Genomic DNA, 18,938 nt, shown 5'->3' on the forward strand with positions numbered 1-18,938 from the left:
TCAATCATAAGGGTTTTCTTTTCAAAATATTTAATTAAACATGGTAGCAAATAACCTGAGGATTTATTGTTTGATGCTAAAGGCATTACTGATTTTTTTTTTCTAAATTTCCACAAGGGGACTGACTGACTGCTAACTGGTCAAAGGATTAAAGGGATTGGAGACTGCCATGGACAGTTTCTCAATATATCATCACATGAGTTTATACACATGATTATAGACACAACTACTTCTGTTAAATAATCCACAGTGTTTGACAACTCAGTCCATTAACATTATATGTAGTGTGACTGACTTCAGGAGTTCATTTTGGGAGTAAGAGCGAACATAAAATCCATACAGAGGCCTAAGAACTGAACAGTTCAGCCTCCCTTCCAGTCATGCTCTTGATTCTCATGGTGTTGGCCTTTCTCATGGTTTGTTGCGTGTCTAACCGCCTGCCTATCAAATAAATCTAACCCATCTGCATCAACCCATTAAAGCACTTCCCTCTGGAAGGCGACTCCGGACTGTCAAAGCAGCCACAGCCAGACATAAAAACAACTTTTTTTCCGTGAGTAGTAGCTCTACTCAACAATCAAAAGTCTGTAGTCTCTTTTTGCTCTGGTTTATTTCACTCACATGTTTAAACCGTAATGTTGCATTCGTAATGTTTTAATGTTTTATGCTTTATTCTTAATTGTTTACTGTGTGTTTGTGATGTTACTTGTGAGCGGAGCACCAAGGCACATTCCTTGTATGTGCACATACTTGGCCAATAAACTTATTCATTCATTCATTCATTCATTCATTCATTCATTCATTCATTATTACCAGTGCACGGTGCCACAGCAGTAGAGTTGTTGCCTTACAACGCCAGAGACCAGGGTTAGATCCTGGTGACAGGTGTTGTCAGTACAGAGTTTGCACGTTCTCCCTGTGACTGCGTGGGTTTTCATGGGGTTCTCCGTTTCCTTCCACACTCCCAAGACGTACGGGTTTGTAGGTTAATCTGACTTCGGTAAAAATTGCAAATTGTACCTAGCGTGTAGGACAGTGCTAGTGAACGGGGATCGCTGGTCGGCACGGACTCCATGGGTTAAAGGGCATGTTTCCGCGCTGTATCTCTTAAAACTAAAAAAAATACAGAAGATGGGTCTCGACCTGAAACGCCACCTGTTCATGTTCTCCAGAGATGCTGCCAGACCCGCTGAGTTACTCCAGGACCAGCACTTTGCGTCTTTGTTTTGCAAGCCAGCATTTCCTTGTTTCTACCAGTAGATTGTTGTAAGAACACATCGTCTTATTGGCTGATCTATTGTAAAGGTTATTCCCTGAGAGGCTTTGTCCTGCCCTCCTCTCTTCCAACTTATGATACGATACGATACGATACGATACGGTACGGTACGGTACGGTACGGTACGATACGATACGATACGATACGATACGATACGATACGATACGATACGATACGATAGAACTTTATTTATCCCAGGAGTGAAATTGCATCCATTACAATCAGGCTGAAGAAGGGTCCTAACCTGAAACGTCACCTATTCATGTTCTCCAGAGATGCTGCCTGACCCGCTGAGTTACTCCAGCACTTTGTGTCTTTTTAAAATGTAAACCAGCATCTGCAGTTCCTTGTTTCTACTTTCTCGTCTCATCAGTTTTGTAAACATGATGGGATCAAGAGACCTTAAAAAAAAAACAGGATGTGGGCAATCACAAGCATCTAGCTTTACAATGAAGAAAATGGAACAGCTTTCCTCTGTTTGGTCACAGCACATGTACAAGTGCTGACTCCAAATCAAATGTTCATAACAAGTAGCATGGCCAAAATGCAGTTCAGTACTCCTGCAAGAGTGGATGCTGTTTCTCATTATCAGTTTGCACACACATATACAAGAAATAAGCTCCTCCCTACTTCAGAAGAACAGAACTCTAAATTCTGGAAGTTTTTTTTTTTAGATTTAGATTTAGAGATACAGTGTGGAAACAGGCCCTTCGGCCCACCGGGTCTGCGCCGCCCAGCGATCCCCGCACATTAACACTATCCTACACACACTAGGGACAATTTTTAACATTTGCCCAGCCAATTAACCTACATACCTGTACGTCTTTGGAGTGTCAATAGGTTGTCAATTAACCTATTTTACTTTTTCATTAATGCATTGCTGATAATATTGATGCAGGCTAAATTTTGTGCATCAGCATTTTTTTTCTGCAATGATTAATTATTTGCCTCAATGTTTTTATTTATCAGAATTTATATCAAGATCCTCGAATCCATAAGGCCATTTTTTTTGTCAGGAAAGAACAGAAGAGTCGGCACAGTGGCGCAGCGGTAGAGTTGCTGCCTTACAGCGCCAGAGACCCGGGTTCAATCCGGACTACTGGTGCTGTCTGCACGGAGTCTGTACGTGCTCCCTGCGGCTGCACGGGTTTTCCCCGGGTGCTGCAGTTTCAAAGACATACAGAGACCTACAGGTTTGTATGTCTCCAATGACATACAGGTTTGCCGGTCAATTTGCTGCTGTAAAAATTGTAAATGGTAAATTGTCCCTAGCGTGTAGGATAGTGTTAATGTATGGGGAGATCGCTGGTCGGCACGGACTTGGTGGGCCGATAGGCCTGTTTCCACGCTGAACCTCTAAACTAAACTAAGTTGATGAAAGGTAAAGGAAGGTTTGCCTTTGTGCAGCATCTTGCAACAACCCAAGTCAACCTGATATTTTATGAGACAGGCAATTGTTTATTTAAATTTTGCCATATGGCTAGACAGAGCTAAATGCATACATAGAACAGTAGAGCATAACAATAGGCCCTTAGACAATAGACAATAGACAATAGGTGCAGGAGGAGGCCATTCGGCCCTTCGAGCCAGCACCGCCATTCAATGTGATCATGGCTGATCATTCTCAATCAGTACCCCGTTCTTGCCTTCTCCCCATACCCCCTGACTCCGCTATCCTTAAGAGCTCTATCTAGCTCTCTCTTGAATGCATTCAGAGAATTGGCCTCCACTGCCTTCTGAGGCAGAGAATTCCACAGATTCACAACTCTCTGACTGAAAAGGTTTTTCCTCATCTCAGTTCTAAGTGGCCTACCCCTTATTCTTAAAGTGTGGCCCCTTGTTCTGGACTCCCCCAACATTGGGATCATGTTTCCCGCCTCTAACGTGTCCAACCCCTTAATAATCTTATACGTTTGGATAAGATCTCCTCTCATCCTTCTAAATTCCAGTGTGTACAAGCCTAGTCGCTCCAGTCTGTCACCACAGGAACAACATAGAAGAGCATCAGAAGTAAAATTACACTATGTTTTTCAACAAGTTAACTCTTTATGGGCAAGATACGACATACCAGGCAAATTATTGCTAATCTATGCTTCTAACATAAGACCATAAGACATGGGAGCAGAAATAGGCCATTCGGCTGATCGAGTCATTCAATCATGGATGATTTGCTTTCCCCTCTCAATCCTATTCTCTGCCTTCTCCATGTATCTTTTGACGCCCTTCCTAATCAAGAACCTATCGATCTCCGTTTTTTAAAATACCCAATGCCTTGGCCTCCACAGCCGTCTGAGGCAGTGAATTGCACAGATACATGTCCATTCCAAATGTACGTCCTTTTATTCTGAGACTGTGCCCTCTGGTTCTAGATTCTCCCATTACTGGAGAAATCCTTTCCATGTCCACTCTGTCTAGGCTTCATTATCCGGTTGGTTTCAATGAGATCTCCCCCCCCCCCCCCCCCTTCCCCCAGCCCCCCCCCCCTACTACTTCTAATCAGACAAAGAAATAATTATCCTATATCCGTTAATGAATGTCATTGAAATGCCACAGATCTATTTCCTCCACTCCTCACTGAAAGCAATTGGACCCAAAGGGTTTGTTGGCACAGTTTTGGAGAACGAAAGAGGAGTTTTGATGTACATGCAGACCAATTTATCACCAATATCAATATTAAAATAAGAAATAACATGGCCAGCATCACAATGTTATATATACATGGAAGCTTGTTGAGTGCATTTTGGCAGCTGTGTTTTCTCCATTAGAACATAAACTGCACTTCAAAAATACTTCAACAACTGTCAGATAGAATCATAAAAACATGGAAATTAGTTAGATTTAGCCCTTAGGGCTAATGGAATCAAGTGATATGGGGAAAAAGCAGGAATGGGGTACTGATTGTGGATGATCAGCCATGATCATATTGAATGGCGGTGCTGGCTCGAAGTGCCGAATGGCCTCCTCCTGCACCTACTTTCTATGTTTCTATGAAGCAGGCCCCTTTCAGCCCAATCTGTCCATGCTGACCAAGATGCCCCCATTTAAGCTAGTCCCAAATGCCCATGTTTGGCCCATACTCCTCCAAACCTTTCCTATCATACTGAAAGGGACGTGGAAGAAGCTTGTCAATTGTCAACCTTATGCTGCCTGACCCGTTGAGTTACTTCAGCGCTTGGTGTCTATCTATGGCTTAATCATTATTGGTTCTGAATGCATTGGCTAACAGCTGGGACCTACCATAGTTAGATGGTTGTACTGAATTACTTTAAACTTGTTCCCCATTGCGGGTTCTTTATCAAGCTGAAAACCTAGAACTATGCTACAAATGAAGCTGCAGAAAGTAACCTCTCACTTGACCACACACTTCATAGAGAAACAAGAGGTGACATTGTAGAGTAGGGAACGTTAAGATATAATATGGTTTTAATTTCATATTGATGTGGAATTTCAGTATCCGGAGAAAGAATTTTCAGCTTCTTACCTTTGTAATCTTTTATTCACAAAATGCTGGAGTAACTCAGCAGGTCAGGCAGCATCTCAGGAGAGAAGGAATGGGCGACGTTTCAGGTCGAGACCCTTCTTCAGACTGTTTTTTTTTTGTGTGAATGATAAAAATATTCATAACAATAGAAATGTATATGTCGAATATAAGGGTGGTGGGTGTATGGAACGAGCTGCCAGAGGAGGTAGTTGAGGCAGGGACTTTTGTGACGTTTAAGAAACAATTAGACAGGTACATGGATAGGACAGGTTTGGAGGGATATGGGCCAAATGCAGACAGGTGGTTCTGGTGTGGAAGGGACATGTTGGTTGGCATGGGCATTTTGGGCCGAAGGGCCTGTTTCCACCCTGTATAACTAACTCTATGATTATATGACTCTGTGACTCTAAGAGATTCCATGGGAACCGAAGCATCTTAAGAGGCAAACATTTATATTTACTTTTATGTTGTCTTGATTGGTCATGTGTGCATATACATTTACTTACACATCTCAATGCAGATGTTACAGAGCAGATGTATAAATTATTGTTTTTACATTTGTACGGAATTGGGTTGTATTTATGTGCAGATACCAGCAGGAATACAGCCATAATTGGGGCATCTAAACTTTTTTAATAACACAGAAATACAGATTATTAGAAATCACAATAACCATTTAGGTTTTATTAGAATATTCAAAAATAATAATTTGATGGATTTATTTAAGAACACCAAAATCGAGTAGTAGATCCTGAATGCTGAAATGCATAATGTAGGTAAGTAGATAGGTTATTATATAAGAATAAGGTTATCATATAAAATTAGACTGACTCAATGAGTTTGAAACTCATTTCAATAAGTACACAATAAATTGCTAAAACTGCCCTCGGCCACTATTGATTTTAGGGGAAGGTTTTCTCAGACTAGTCTTGTCCAAAATATTGAATATTTGCTTTGGACCTGCTGCAAAGTGTACACAGTATTAATTTGCTGATCAAATAATTGTTAAAAATCGAAGGGGATATGTAACCCAAACCTCTTGGAAAGTCGCTGTAACTAGGGATTCGCTCTAGGAATCTATAAAATGAAACAAAAGTGTAGATATTTCACCGCTCCGGGTGGGTTAAAGATTAATTTGACGCTAATGTCAATCTGGAAATGAAGGATCAATTGGATTTTATTTTAATTTTGAGTTTTGTCTGTAGAATGCATCAAGCCAGTACTGAAAGGAACTTCCTCGTCAACCTTCAACCTTCAACCTTTTAGTCGCCTTCTCTACCCCAAACATAGAAACATAGAAGATAGGTGCAGGAGGAGGCCATTCGGCCCTTCGAGCCAGCGCCGCCATTCATTGTGATCATGGCTGATCGTCCCCAATAAATACCCCGTGCCTGCCTTCTCCCCATATCCCTTGATTCCACTAGCCCCTAGAGCTCTATCTAACTCAATCAACTAACCAATGTAGTTTCTATGCTACATTATTTCCCCCCGGTCTATGCCGCTCAACAACCTCTCTCCCATTCCTTCTTATCATTCCCCTTCCAAATCCTCACTTCCTCACCTGCACTTGAGACAGATTTGAGCCTTCGCGGTTCTTCACCGAAGCTATTTCCCAATTCTTATGTTTATTTCAATTGCTGTGTTTCTCTGTGTTCTGTTTCTTCATTGTGTGTGTCAGCCCACCTTTATCCTAACGTCCCTTCAATATCTTTCTGCTTTGTTTCTCCCTTTGTGTCTCTGCTCAACCCTGTCTTATACTCTGCTCAAACGTCCCCTCGTTCTCTCTCCCTCCTCTCTCTCTCTCTCGCTCGCATATTCTCTCGGGATTCTGGACCTCTCTCGCCCTAGTCAGCCCTTTCGTAAAGGGATCAGTGCGAAAAAGCAAAGCGCTTGTGTATGTATCCCGCGCTGAGAATGGAGGAGCGAAGTGCCATTGGAAATCAATTCGTGTGATGACTTCAATAATGATACTGTAGGGCCGTAAAAACTAGCCATGTAGAAAGAGGGAAATAAACCGGGACAGGCAGCTTCATTGGAAGAGGCCAGTCACGTTCCCTTCTTTCCAGTGAAACCACTTTCCCTCGTTAACGTCTATGATTTTTAAAGCATTTGTTAAAAGCTCCACAAATCCCGCAATGTAAAATAGCAATTTATTTATTTTTTCAATCTGAAAAACGAATGTCATTAAACGTGGTAATACTACACGCCTTCCAGGTGTGGTGGTCGTACGGTCACAGTGAGAAATCGTCGTTCCAGATTAAAGCCGATTTCTATCAGGGTTTATTAAATGTGCATCATAAAAAATATGTAGTCTTCCCACAAATATGGCCTTCTTGCTACCGACAAAAACCGTTGTCACTTAGCCCAGCAATTGCCAGTGCTAAGCCAGTTTGCATTTTAATTTGGCCCCGAAGTTACTTATTTCATTATTGATCAAACATAATGCTGAATCAATGTTCATCTTGTTACCTGGGACATTTCCATGTAATACAGTGATAGCGCTGCCCGCAGTTACTCATTCTAACTCAAAACTGACTTTACGAGAAATCGATGGTTATTTGTTACTGATATAGGCTTTCAGGGCTCACAGAAATAAAAACGAAACAAAACCCCCAAAAAACCATACAGTCGATGATTTCACCACTTCATAGGTTTGTGCAATGAAAACCATCTTATCAGCAAAATAACATAGTCTGGTTTTAAGATATCGACCTCGGGTTAAATCGATCAGTAACTCTCAATCCATCTATTATTGGCTAGACACAAAAGGATGGAGTAACTCAGCGGAACAGGCAGCATCTCTGGAGAGAAGAAATGGGTGACGTTTCGGGTCGAGACCCTTCTTCGGGCACAGTTTCTATCTGTAGATGAGGCCAATTAAAAACATGAGATGTTATTCCAAGTAACTGGAAGACAAAATTAATTGCAACGTGTGTTGATATTGCCGAGAGGAGATGGGGGCAGTTACTACAATGATGTGACATCAGGAAGGCACGGTCACAGTGTCCGGGTTACAGTTGGAAAATGCACCCCTTCTGTGCGCGAAAATTAAAAAAAATAAGCATGCGCGCATCCAAACTTTCCTTTGCAATGTTTGTCCCAGGGTCTGACTTTGTTTGGACCGATTTGTTTGGAAATAGTAAATAAGAAAAATCGCGCAAGAGAACCAATGTAGTTTCTTTGCAACATTATTTCCCCCCGGGGGGAGGGGGGGGGGGTAAGGAGGGGGGAGGGAGTGTTTGGCTCTGGGTGGATTAATTAACACGTCCCAGTGGCATTTGGCCAGTACCCGCTAGAATAACTATTCTCCAGGCGATCTTGTTTTTTACACACCGCTAGATCCCCGCGAAATTTCCACGAGTAAAAATTCAGTGTTAAAATAGCGTTCAAATAATCAGATAGAAAGCCTACAATAACACGCGTGGAAACAAACCCCCCACCTCTGTATGGACAGTGCAATATTTACTAAAGACTCAAACGGCAGCAAACAGCAGCAACCCCGATCTCCCTAATCAATTGCTGCACAAACTCTAGGATTTAACCACAAAATCATTATTGATGGGTTATTTTAACGTTCCCCTCGCAGTTGTTCCCCTCTCCCCAGGCCCGGCGTACCGTTTTCATTTCCCCGCGACCTAATTGACAAACACCATTGACTGAAGTCACTGTCTGCCCATGTGTGTGTTTCTTTTTTAAACAAACAGTTGCTCAAAATAGTGGTCCGAACGGCGAGCACAGTATTCTACCAACTGTGAGCCGTCAGCATACAGGTCTAATTGTTAGAGCGGTGGGATTATATTTTGGGTTATTGCGCTCCTGTGAAATAGTAATCTTGTTTTAGGAACGTATTGGCGTGTTGCAAATACTGCAAAGAGTGAAACAGGGGAATCAACACACAGCACAGCTCCCGAACTCTAAACCCGACCTGGCCGACCGAGTGTTTAACTCCAGTGCTAAATTAGAATTACATATCCGTGTGTCAGTTTTCCGCAATTGGGGGGGCATCGTCCAAAAAGATTTAAAGTAAATGGAAAACCCGGTCTGAAGAAGGGTCTCGACCCGAAACGTCATCCAATCCTTCTCTCCTGAGATGCTGCCTGACCCGCTGAGTTACTCCAGCTTGTGTCTATCTAAAGTAAATGAAAACACTGGTATTGAAATTGACTCTTGTGGAGATCTGAAGGGGGGGGGGGGGGAGGGGGAAGGAGGGGGAAGGGGGGGGGGGGGGGAAGGGGGAGGCTGATACATTGATTACCCATTCCTAATCACTAGTTTGATGCTATGAAGTCGTTCACAGGTGCCTTATATTGAAACTTCTCAATCGAGCGCGCCGCGTTAGACGAGGGAATGTGTTACTAAGGAAAGCGGACCTGTGTGTTCAGCATGTTCCCATTGACCCGCGTTGAATTAGTATCTTGCAATTAGCCTCAGGCTGGGGGAAAAAAAATCCCAGTGAACACCTTTTATATTCGCCCCCTTTTCGCTGGCTTGTTCACTGAAACAACAGTAAATTAACTATCCGACCTGAATATCTCAACCTTCAATTTATATTGAATCCATCAGAACTCGAAACTGGAAGTGTCTCTTTCAACATCACCATCCACCATAGACACTAATTGCCAATCCATGTATAAAATATAATTCGCACTTGCTTAGTACTCTAGCAAAAAAAATATCGATTGTTTATCAGCGGGTGGCATCTTTGAATTGTATGGTTGAAACGTGTTGAGTTTAAATAACGAAAACTAAAGTTACGTGGCCGTATAAACTGTAAGTTTCGTGGAAGAGAATATTGAAAGATACGATACTGATTTCCACCGTTGGACTTTGGGGAAACAAATAGGACAGCAGTTAGTAATTTGAAATCCCTTGGCGTTGCTGCAATGAAATTCTAGATGTAGATTATGAGGAGACGCGCCGAACTCCCCAAACGCCCCGGTTTTATGAACGTCTCGCTCCAAGAATTTGCGAATAAAAGTTTATGGGGGTTTTTTTTTTCAAAGTTAGTTGTGTGTAAAAAAAAAAGAAAGTCGTGTCACGAAGCTCTTTCAGACCGCGGGAACCAATGGATGCGTCAAACATGACAGCCATTAATTGTGTTTTCTTTGCAAATCAAATGTCAGTGCAATTAACAGATTTTAATCGGGAGACTGAGAAGGATTGATTCCATATGCGATAAGGAATGTGCAACTTGTTATCTGTCGGCCCTGGAATTACGGAAAAGCTCCCAAACGCGTAATTCGAATAAGGCTGACTTGCCTTTTCGACACTTTGATCTCTCTACGGTCCCTGTTCCTCTCCCTGGCACTTTTTTCTCACCGCCAGTTCCCGCAGATTCCTCGTTGGGTTAAACCGCCTTTCTAATATAATTGTAAATTGAATAGACCCTCCCAACCCCCCCCCCCCCCTCCACACCCCCATCCCCCACACACACACACTAAATAACAACGTCTATTTGTATTTTGTGCTGATCCAAGTAGGAATTTCACTGTTCTATCTGGAACATATGGCAATAAAACACTCTTGGCTCTTAGCATCCAAACAATAATTTGGGATTTCAAGCTCCCCTATAAAATTCAGATTAAAGCCGGTTGCCAACAAGTTTCGTCAGTTTACCTTCAGATACAACAGTAAAAGAAGAAGAAGAAAAAAAACCAAAGGTTGGACTCAATTATTTGCCAAGAGAAGCGATATGTTGAACTTACATTATGGGGATTATATCTGTAATAAACCAATCCCACTGGATCCCATAGGTTGGAGTGTTGTGGCCGATTACATTACGCACGCTGTACAATCCTATCGGCATTTCTGCGGTGGTGTTTGACACTGAAGAGAAATATATATATTTAAGTGAGTAAAATAGAACTCAATCTTCCTTCAGGGTCATTAAAACTTTATTTATAGTTGGCAGCGGAAGTCTAAGTGCGGGTAAGTAAGTACATGGCCAACTTTGTGTTTTTTTTAAAAAGAGGGGATCGGTTTCAGATTATGGAAGATTTTTACTGCGCTTCCTTTAACCGCGGCTTCTTACACACATTCCCCGAAGAGGTGTATAAGTGTAAAAGGAGTAACGAGTGTTAAAGACTAGCAATAAATCAGCCACTGACCAGTGGGTCCTGACACCGCCCGGAGATACGGCACGTGTCGTGGCCGGGATCTGAGCGCCTCAAAGCGGGGAGATGTCCCCTTCAAGACCGCCGCTTACAGACGGCTTCATTCACCGAGTTACACAGTTCAAACGGGGAACGAGTTGGCCTGACCTTTTAACTTTTTTTTGTTTTTTGTTTTTCAATACTGAGATCCAAAACAAAAACCAGAATTCCACAAATGTACGTGAAATCCTAAATAATGTCTGACTGTAATGAATTCCCATCGTGAAGTCTTGTGCCCCGCAGAAAGTATTGATCCCAACAGCATAATAACCTTGATAGAAGGGTCTGAAGAAGGGTCTCGCCCCGAAACGTCACCCATTCCTTCTCTCCCGAGATGCTGCCTGACCTGCTGAGTTACTCCAGCATTTTGTGAATAAACCGATTTGTACCAGCATCTGCAGTTATTTTCTTATATAACATAATAACCTTGATAGAAGCAGCAAAATATACAATAACCTCGCTTAGCATAAACTGCTATCAAAAAGCCACCGTGTCACAGGCAAGAGCGACTGTCTGTTAGATTCCCCTGCGTTTCCGAATGCGTTATTGTCCAACGTTCATTATTTCTCCTCGAATAACAACGAAGTTGTATTGGGGGGGGGGGGGGGGGGGAGCGTGTTAATTGCGCGGTGGGTTAACGAACCTTTCTGGGTCTTCGAAGGGTTAATCCCAATAACACGTTCAGTGCCGTATGTTCCCTGAAATCGAGAGGCGGGCTTTACTTCACTCGACTAATTGATTTTTTTCCCTACAGTGTGTGTACTTCAAGCCGCTAAAGTTACCCATTAAATTAATAGATTATTAGTGCATTGGTGATATCGCTGCTGTCATTGACAGAGGGGGAGACACGTCTCTTACTGAGCATATTAAAAAACCAGGCACAATCCACGTGTCCTTCAGTAAGTAACAACGTCTAAATTACTGATACCCACGATATGAAGTGGATGCAGTGACACGGGGCAAATGGTATTAGCATAACAATATGGAATCTATAGAAAGGCACTGTCCAAACGCTCGGCGCCCTGACCTCCACTGCTTCAAGCCCACTTCACTTGCTTCACCTGCATCTGCTCACCCCGACTTCTGATATTTGTCCACTTTCATTCCACGTTCTCTCAACTCCTTCCCCTCATTGTCTCACTTCCCCGGCCCTCCTCTGCCTCCAAACTCGCCGCCACGCTCGCTCTAATCACTTTTTAAACGCCTCTCTCTGCCTGCTATTCTCCCGCCTTTACTACTCTCTCTCTCTCTCTCTCTGATCCACTCTCTTTTTATCTCCGTTTTTCAACCGGTTTCTCTCTCTCTCTCTCTCTCTCTCTCTCTCTCTCTCTCTCTCTCTCTCTCTCGCTCTCTTTAAAGATTATTATATCTGTGCCCATGGCATTTCGTCCTTTCTCTTTGTCTTCCCCTTTCATTCACCATTCACTCTTACAATGTTTAATCTTTTTTCGTTTGTTTTTTTTCTAAATCATCGCAGTGCCGTCTTTTCATTCTCTTCACATTTGACTCTTCGTTGCTGCACTCCCGTTTTCCTTTCTTCGGGTGCATTTCAGTTCTTTTCGCCACTTTGCGCTGCCCTTCTACACCGGCGAGTGATTTTTTCTTCCACCCTTGTCAATATGCGGACGAACAATATTGAATTCCTCTCCCCCCCCCCCCCCCAAGCCCACACCAAGACGATTAAAATTCTGTCAACACGACACATGGCAATATACTCGAGGTAATTAATAAGCTGATAATCTTTTATTTCCCTCCTCTCTGCGAACAGTTTGAGAGGAAACTAGTCTGCAACCGATTTTGCCCCCAAGCACAGCTTAAACTGAAATAACACACAGTTCTCCAATGTGTACACAGCCAGAGATAGTCCTTGCAAAAGCTTTAAACGCTGGTCGCTCTGTGCAGAAAACAGAAACACCGCGGTATAAAATTAGTGAGATGAGTTGAATATATATAGCATTGTTCAAATTTTGCAGGGAATGTTAACCAACAGAGTGGCGTCGCAGTGAAATCCGCCAACAGGATAATGCGCGCCGGCCAGAACCTTCGGGTAACCTACGGCCGCAAGTTAAAATGTTAAAACACGAGAGATCACTGTTACCCATTTGTGAGTCTGTTTTTGCTTAAATTTACGCACCGTTTCAAGAACAGACGCAAACCCTTTTCTTCGCAAACCCTTTCTCGGAAAATCAAACTATAATGCGATTTCCACCTTGCATTTCTGCTAATTTCTATCGACCTATCGTTACTTAACATGACCGGATAAATAAAATCTAGGGGAGGAAAAAAATTGCTTTATTCTTCAGACAATGGGTGGGCGATTATCTGACATCAAATACCCAAAAAAAAAAAAAAGATGAGCCGTAAAGCGATTAGATGTGGTACATACAGGTTTAATATATTGATTCGGAGAATTTCAATCCATGGGCTTGCTTCGCGCTAATCCGCATTTATTACAACCTCGTATTTAGCTTTATCATGCAGACCTATCGTTCCCGAACACCACAGAGAAACAAGGAACAGGGTTCAAACAACGTGGGGTCATAAATTTGCTAATTACAGTTTAGGGAACAGGACTAAAAAAGTGATAATGACTTAGTATGAAGGTGATGGTGTCTTTGCGATTTCCACACCACTTATTTATCAGCGTAACCAAGGAAGGGAGCTTGGGAGCTTCTGTGTTTGAGTCGGATTTTTTTTTTTTGTGTTGTGTGTTTTAATTTTGCGTTGGTTCTCTTTGATGTCAAGTGGCGACTCGACAACTGTTTGAAGTCCATTATTAACAAAGAATTAACTCCGTCCTAAATTCTATTGCGCGCGTTCTCAGCCTGTACGGAGAGGCGGAACCGCCGCCAGCTCGATTAGAGAAATAAAAACATTTGTGCCGAGCAAAACTTTACTGAACAGAGCACACATATCGCTCTCAAGGCTGGAGTAGGTGCAATTTCGGCGCGGCCTCACCGAAAACCAAGTATCTCCTGAACAAAGTTGAAACAATAGCAAAAAGGAGAACAAAGTTTTTGTTACACTGGGTGAAAAGATATATCAAAGAGATTGAAAGTTGTTCGAATTCTGTTTGGGTTTAGTCGGGTCGATTTTCTTTGCCCCCCCCCCCCCCCCCATTTCACTGCCAATTATAGTTCTACAAATACGCAGCTTTAGAATAAAACCCAATGGCAAAAAAGTGGGAGGCGAGTTTACTTTTTTAAAACATTTGAAGCGGGCGTGTTTTTCGCCGGAGAAACTAGTACTGATTGGCGACTGCAAAAATGCCACTTGAATGCAGCCGAAATAAAAGATCCAGACGTCAGTAAATAGATTTGGGGGGGGGGTGGGAAGGGGGGGGTGAGTGAGACACGCCGTGTGACAAAGAGAGCGCTGAAGTAAAAGCTGCCCGGACTCCGAAGAAATAGGAGGAGCCTGGTTAATACCAGAAATGTCAATCAGGCCATCAACTCGGAATAATCTCTATGAATCTGTTAGGACCTGACCCGGCCACCTTCAGATCAATAGCAAGTTGCAAGAGAGGGATCGGATCGGTTTCAGCGCGCCTGCATGGTGGAAACGTACACTTTCGACTGACTCTCTTAACATTAAAAGGTGGATTCTGCGGTCGCTCTGGCATAGAGATCCCTCCTCGCGGTAGTCACTGACCATGTCGTTCCCACAACTGGGATATCAGTACATAGCCGCCGCTAGGCCACTCTACCCGGATCGCCAAAGTCTATCGTCGTCTCGGACTGGGGGCGAACTGACTGCGACCGGCGCTGCCTCGACCGTGTTAACCATGTATGGATCTCCTTATGCGACTCAAGGATACGGCGCCTTCTTGCCTTATGCAGCCGACCTCCCAATGTTCCCTCAACTGGTAAGAACATTTTACGTCAACCCCTGTCTCTCCCCTCTCTCCCTCTCTCTCTCTCTCCCTCCCTCTCCCTCTCTCAGTCTCCCCTTCAATCTTCTGGTAAATCATTAGAGAGAAAAAAAAAGTTTTGTTGCAATCCTGAAAAACAAGACCCGACGTCGAGGAAGCGAAAATATAGGTCTCTGCGGTAATGCCGTTTTGTTTTAAATGCAAAGGCAAACCCTCTTTAATATTTTCCGGGCGAGTCTTGTCCATAAAAGTTTTGTTCTCGCTTGTCGTTTTGTTGCGGTTGTTACTTTCACTCGCGTTGATTTCACTGGGAGATAGATATTCTTGTGTCAATCTCTTGCCTAGTGTCTCTGGGCCGTTTTAAATCTACAAATCTTTCCCCCCTTCTCTCTCTCTCTCTTCCCCCCCCCCCCCCCCCCCCCCCACACCCCCATCTCACCCTTCCTCCCCAAATTGATACATTTTCCCCACCGCCGACACCTTCCCCACCCCCCCCCCCCACCCCCTCTCTCCCTCCCCATCGCTCTCACGTAATTTTTGTTTTGTTGTTTGCAAAATGGGCGGATAATTGAAGAATGTGTTTGAAATAATTGTTTGGTTTTAATTATTTGAGTGTGTTTGTGTGTGTGTGTGTGTGTGTGTTTGTATGTGTGTGTGTGTGAGTGTGTGTGTGTTTGTGTGAGTGTGTTTGTGTGTGTGTGTGAGTGTACATTGAAACAAAAAAAAAACATTCCCGATTTCGCCCTTCGTTTTCTTGCTCAGGGCACCCAATACGAACTGAAGGAGAGCCCGAACGTACAACACCCCGGTTTCCCACACCACCACGCCGCTTACTATCCTTACGGGCAGTACCAGTTCGGAGACCCGTCCAGGCCAAAGAATGCCACCAGGGAAAGCACAAGCACTTTGAAAGCGTGGCTGAACGAGCACAGGAAGAACCCGTACCCAACCAAAGGGGAGAAGATCATGCTGGCTATCATCACCAAAATGACCCTGACCCAAGTATCTACCTGGTTTGCCAACGCCCGGAGGAGACTTAAAAAAGAGAACAAGATGACCTGGACTCCGAGGAATCGGACCGACGAAGAGGGCAACTCGTACGGGAGCGAGCCGGACATGGAGGGGGAGAAAAAGGAGGACGACGAGGAGATCGATTTGGAGAATATCGACACGGAGAATATCGAAAGCAAAGACGACGAGGACGAACAGGACCCGGACTTAAGCCTGGACTGCAAACTGGACGGCAGGAGCGACTCTGAGATCTCGGACTCCTTTGACGACTTGAACGGTTCTGAGGACGGTTTTCTAAAATCGGTGGTGAAAGGAAACAGGGTTGGCGAGAAGAAGCGAGGCGACCTCTCGCCCGAGGCCCCGGGACAACCCAGTGGCGACCAGACTAAAAGCAACGGCGAGAGGAAAAGCCCCGCGTCCCCAGCGCCCGAGAGCGGGTTGTCGTTGAATCAGAAGCCAAAGATCTGGTCTTTGGCTGAAACCGCGACCACCCCAGACAACCCACGCAAGTCCCCACAGATCAGCGGCTCTCCCGTGACTTCTGCTGCCTCGTCGCTCCTGGGCCAGCACAGACTATTCGCCTGCCCCATGGGGAAATTTCAGAACTGGACAAACAGAACCTTTTCTCACCACCCCTTGGCCTTAATCAATTCGAACCATTTCCTCGGACTCGGTGCGGGACAGGCGGCCGGGGTCCCCGCGTTCTGTGCGGTGAGAGAGGGGCGCTCTCAGTCGACGGAATCCACAGTCACAGGTATAGAGCACTTGACTGAAAAACACAAAACACACGCTCCTGCCAAACTCTAAAGACCAACATACAAAAAAAAAACCCAAAACAAAATCCAAAAGGATCAACTAAATGCAACAACAAAAAAAAAATTGAATTAACAGCCTTAACAGCTGGGCCCCTTTTAAAAGTTGCAATTTTTAAAAAAAGAAAGAAAACTCACTGAAGAACTTCAAAGTGATCCATACTGTTTCGAATTAATTTCATTTTCTGGTAATCTCCATACCAAGTCCATTTCTCCAAGCCTTTGAATCGATACTCAGAGATTTTCATATCCTGTTTCTGAAAAGTAGCATTGCTCGACTGTAACTGAATACAAGATATAACACCAAAAGGCGCAATCAAAGTAATGGGATAATGATTTTTTGATGGCCACAATTGCATTTATTATAAACTGATCTTTAGCGCCATTGTAAATGATAATTTATGATTTGATTTTCTTCCTCAATAAGTAGTAGACAGCAGGAAAAAAAAAGGCCAGTGTAATAAGATAGCACGTGTTTCACATATAGTATTCGGATCACTTTTATTCTTCGAGCTTTTTACGATTCCAAAGACAAAGTTGAATTTCAGCGCGTCGTTCTTGGTAAAGGTGGCCCTCGATAATGGCGAACAATACCAGTTATAAGAACTCGTTATTATTTACAGATCGAAGCAGTGCCTTGGAAATAGAGAAAAAAATAGTAAAGACAGCTTTTCAACCGGTTCAGAGACGGTAAGAAATCTATTTTCTTCTTCCATGTGTAATCCCCGCAGACTGAATACCCCAATAAAAAACAGGCCTACGCTGGGGTTTTTTTTAATTTTTGGGGTTACTTTTCACCGAAGTTAATCGGCATTCACAAACTTAAATTGCAACATTTAATCCCAAAAAAACATGGGTGTCAATGTTTATTACAAAAGTTATAAACACTGATGGTCAATAATTTTATTCGTTTCAGACCGCAGAATCAACTCGATGCGGCAATGGTTTTGTCGGCGCTATCATCTGCATAGTCCCTTTTTGGCTTTTTTAAAAACTTTATTTTGTAACAATTTTCTTGTTAAATGGAATGTAAAAAAACCAATGTTTTCCCCTTGTACAGTTTTAACCTGTAAGCATGTATGTGTATTAAATAAAATAAAATTAGTAATGTAATACTGACCGAGAAAAGGCGTGTATCAATTAGTTGAGTTGTGACATGTGGATTCAAGTTTTTTTTTGTAAGTCGAATGAAAAATTAGTTATCACCTGGTGTTCGAAATGTTTTGTATATACCGCAAACAAAAATGTACATACGTGTGAACGAAATTGTACAAGAAAGTATATATTTTTGGCTAATAAATGAACAGTTACGACTTTATATCTGTGTCTGAATTTTCAAAAAACTGCGTTCGAGTAGCAATTCCCCAAGAAACGTTTTGTTTGGTAAATGCATTGAGATGCATGACTATCAATTGACATTTCGGCCAACCGAAAAATGCACATTGGAAACGATGCAAAATACGTGGTTTAACTGCAAATGTCCAAATGTTATTTTTTTAAAATAAGACAGGCTGCCTAAAAACTCGCAACAAATTACAAAATCCCCCTCTGCATTATTATGTTTTAAATGCCGGTGTCTCCTTTTGCGGGAACAGTCAGCTATTAAAATCACTTCTTTTTTTTTTGTCGCAGTGAATAGTTTAAAAAAAACTATTCCCAAGTGCTGAAATGACACAATGGCTGTAACATTATTGAAGAAAGCAAAATATTGTATTGGAGTGCAGCTGCCTCGTTTGTTTAGACTCGTTAGACGATCTGTAAACAATGCTTTGGGGGGGAGTTATTTCATCGTAGGCTTTTTTCAATACCTTAAACTGGTTGCAAAAGATCATAATTTCACTTTATCGTTAAAGATTACGGTTAAACGCCACGGCAATATTTTAATGCGAGATGATTGTAGATGGTCGAGACACTTATGCAGTATAATGACTAAATGACTTGTATAATACCAGACCCCCGAAGGGGAGCCGGCGATGTGTTGGGTTTTAGACTGAGGAGGGGGTGGAGATAGGGGGGGGAGGGGGTGGGGGGGGGGGGGGTAGATGGGAGTAGGGGGGAGGGGAAGAATCGGACTAAGAGCGCCTCCTGCAGGCAGTTATTCTTCAATGCCGCAATAATAACCAGGGAAAATAGCGACAAATGAATGGTGGTACATCAAGGGATGATAAGAGTCATAAAAATCCAGCTGCCTAATTTACTTTTCTCTTGCTCCGCTCAGTCCATTCAATTTTGTAAAAAATAAAACCCCAAGATGGTCTGTGGGGGAAAAAATGAAAGTATGACAACTTGACTTTGAGTTGCCTGGAGAGCTGTGGGATTCTGAAACTGCCATTGA

The 18,938-nt window shown here is 43.0% G+C and overlaps 1 protein-coding gene across 1 annotated transcript; it reads left to right on the plus strand.

Annotated features, from left to right (window-relative positions):
* The first annotated feature begins 14,311 nt into the window (after window positions 1-14,311).
* On the plus strand, window positions 14,312-17,908 carry irx3a (iroquois homeobox 3a). The gene is made up of 4 exons (XM_078401632.1): window positions 14,312-14,774; window positions 15,543-16,545; window positions 17,227-17,293; window positions 17,520-17,908. The coding sequence occupies exons 1-4, from the start codon at window positions 14,562-14,564 to the stop codon at window positions 17,572-17,574; spliced, it is 1,338 nt and encodes a 445-aa protein (XP_078257758.1). The 5' UTR covers window positions 14,312-14,561; the 3' UTR covers window positions 17,575-17,908.
* The last annotated feature ends 1,030 nt before the right edge of the window (window positions 17,909-18,938 follow it).

This window comes from Rhinoraja longicauda, chromosome 6 (genome assembly GCF_053455715.1).
Source record: "Rhinoraja longicauda isolate Sanriku21f chromosome 6, sRhiLon1.1, whole genome shotgun sequence".
NCBI classification, from domain to species: Eukaryota; Metazoa; Chordata; class Chondrichthyes; order Rajiformes; family Arhynchobatidae; genus Rhinoraja; species Rhinoraja longicauda.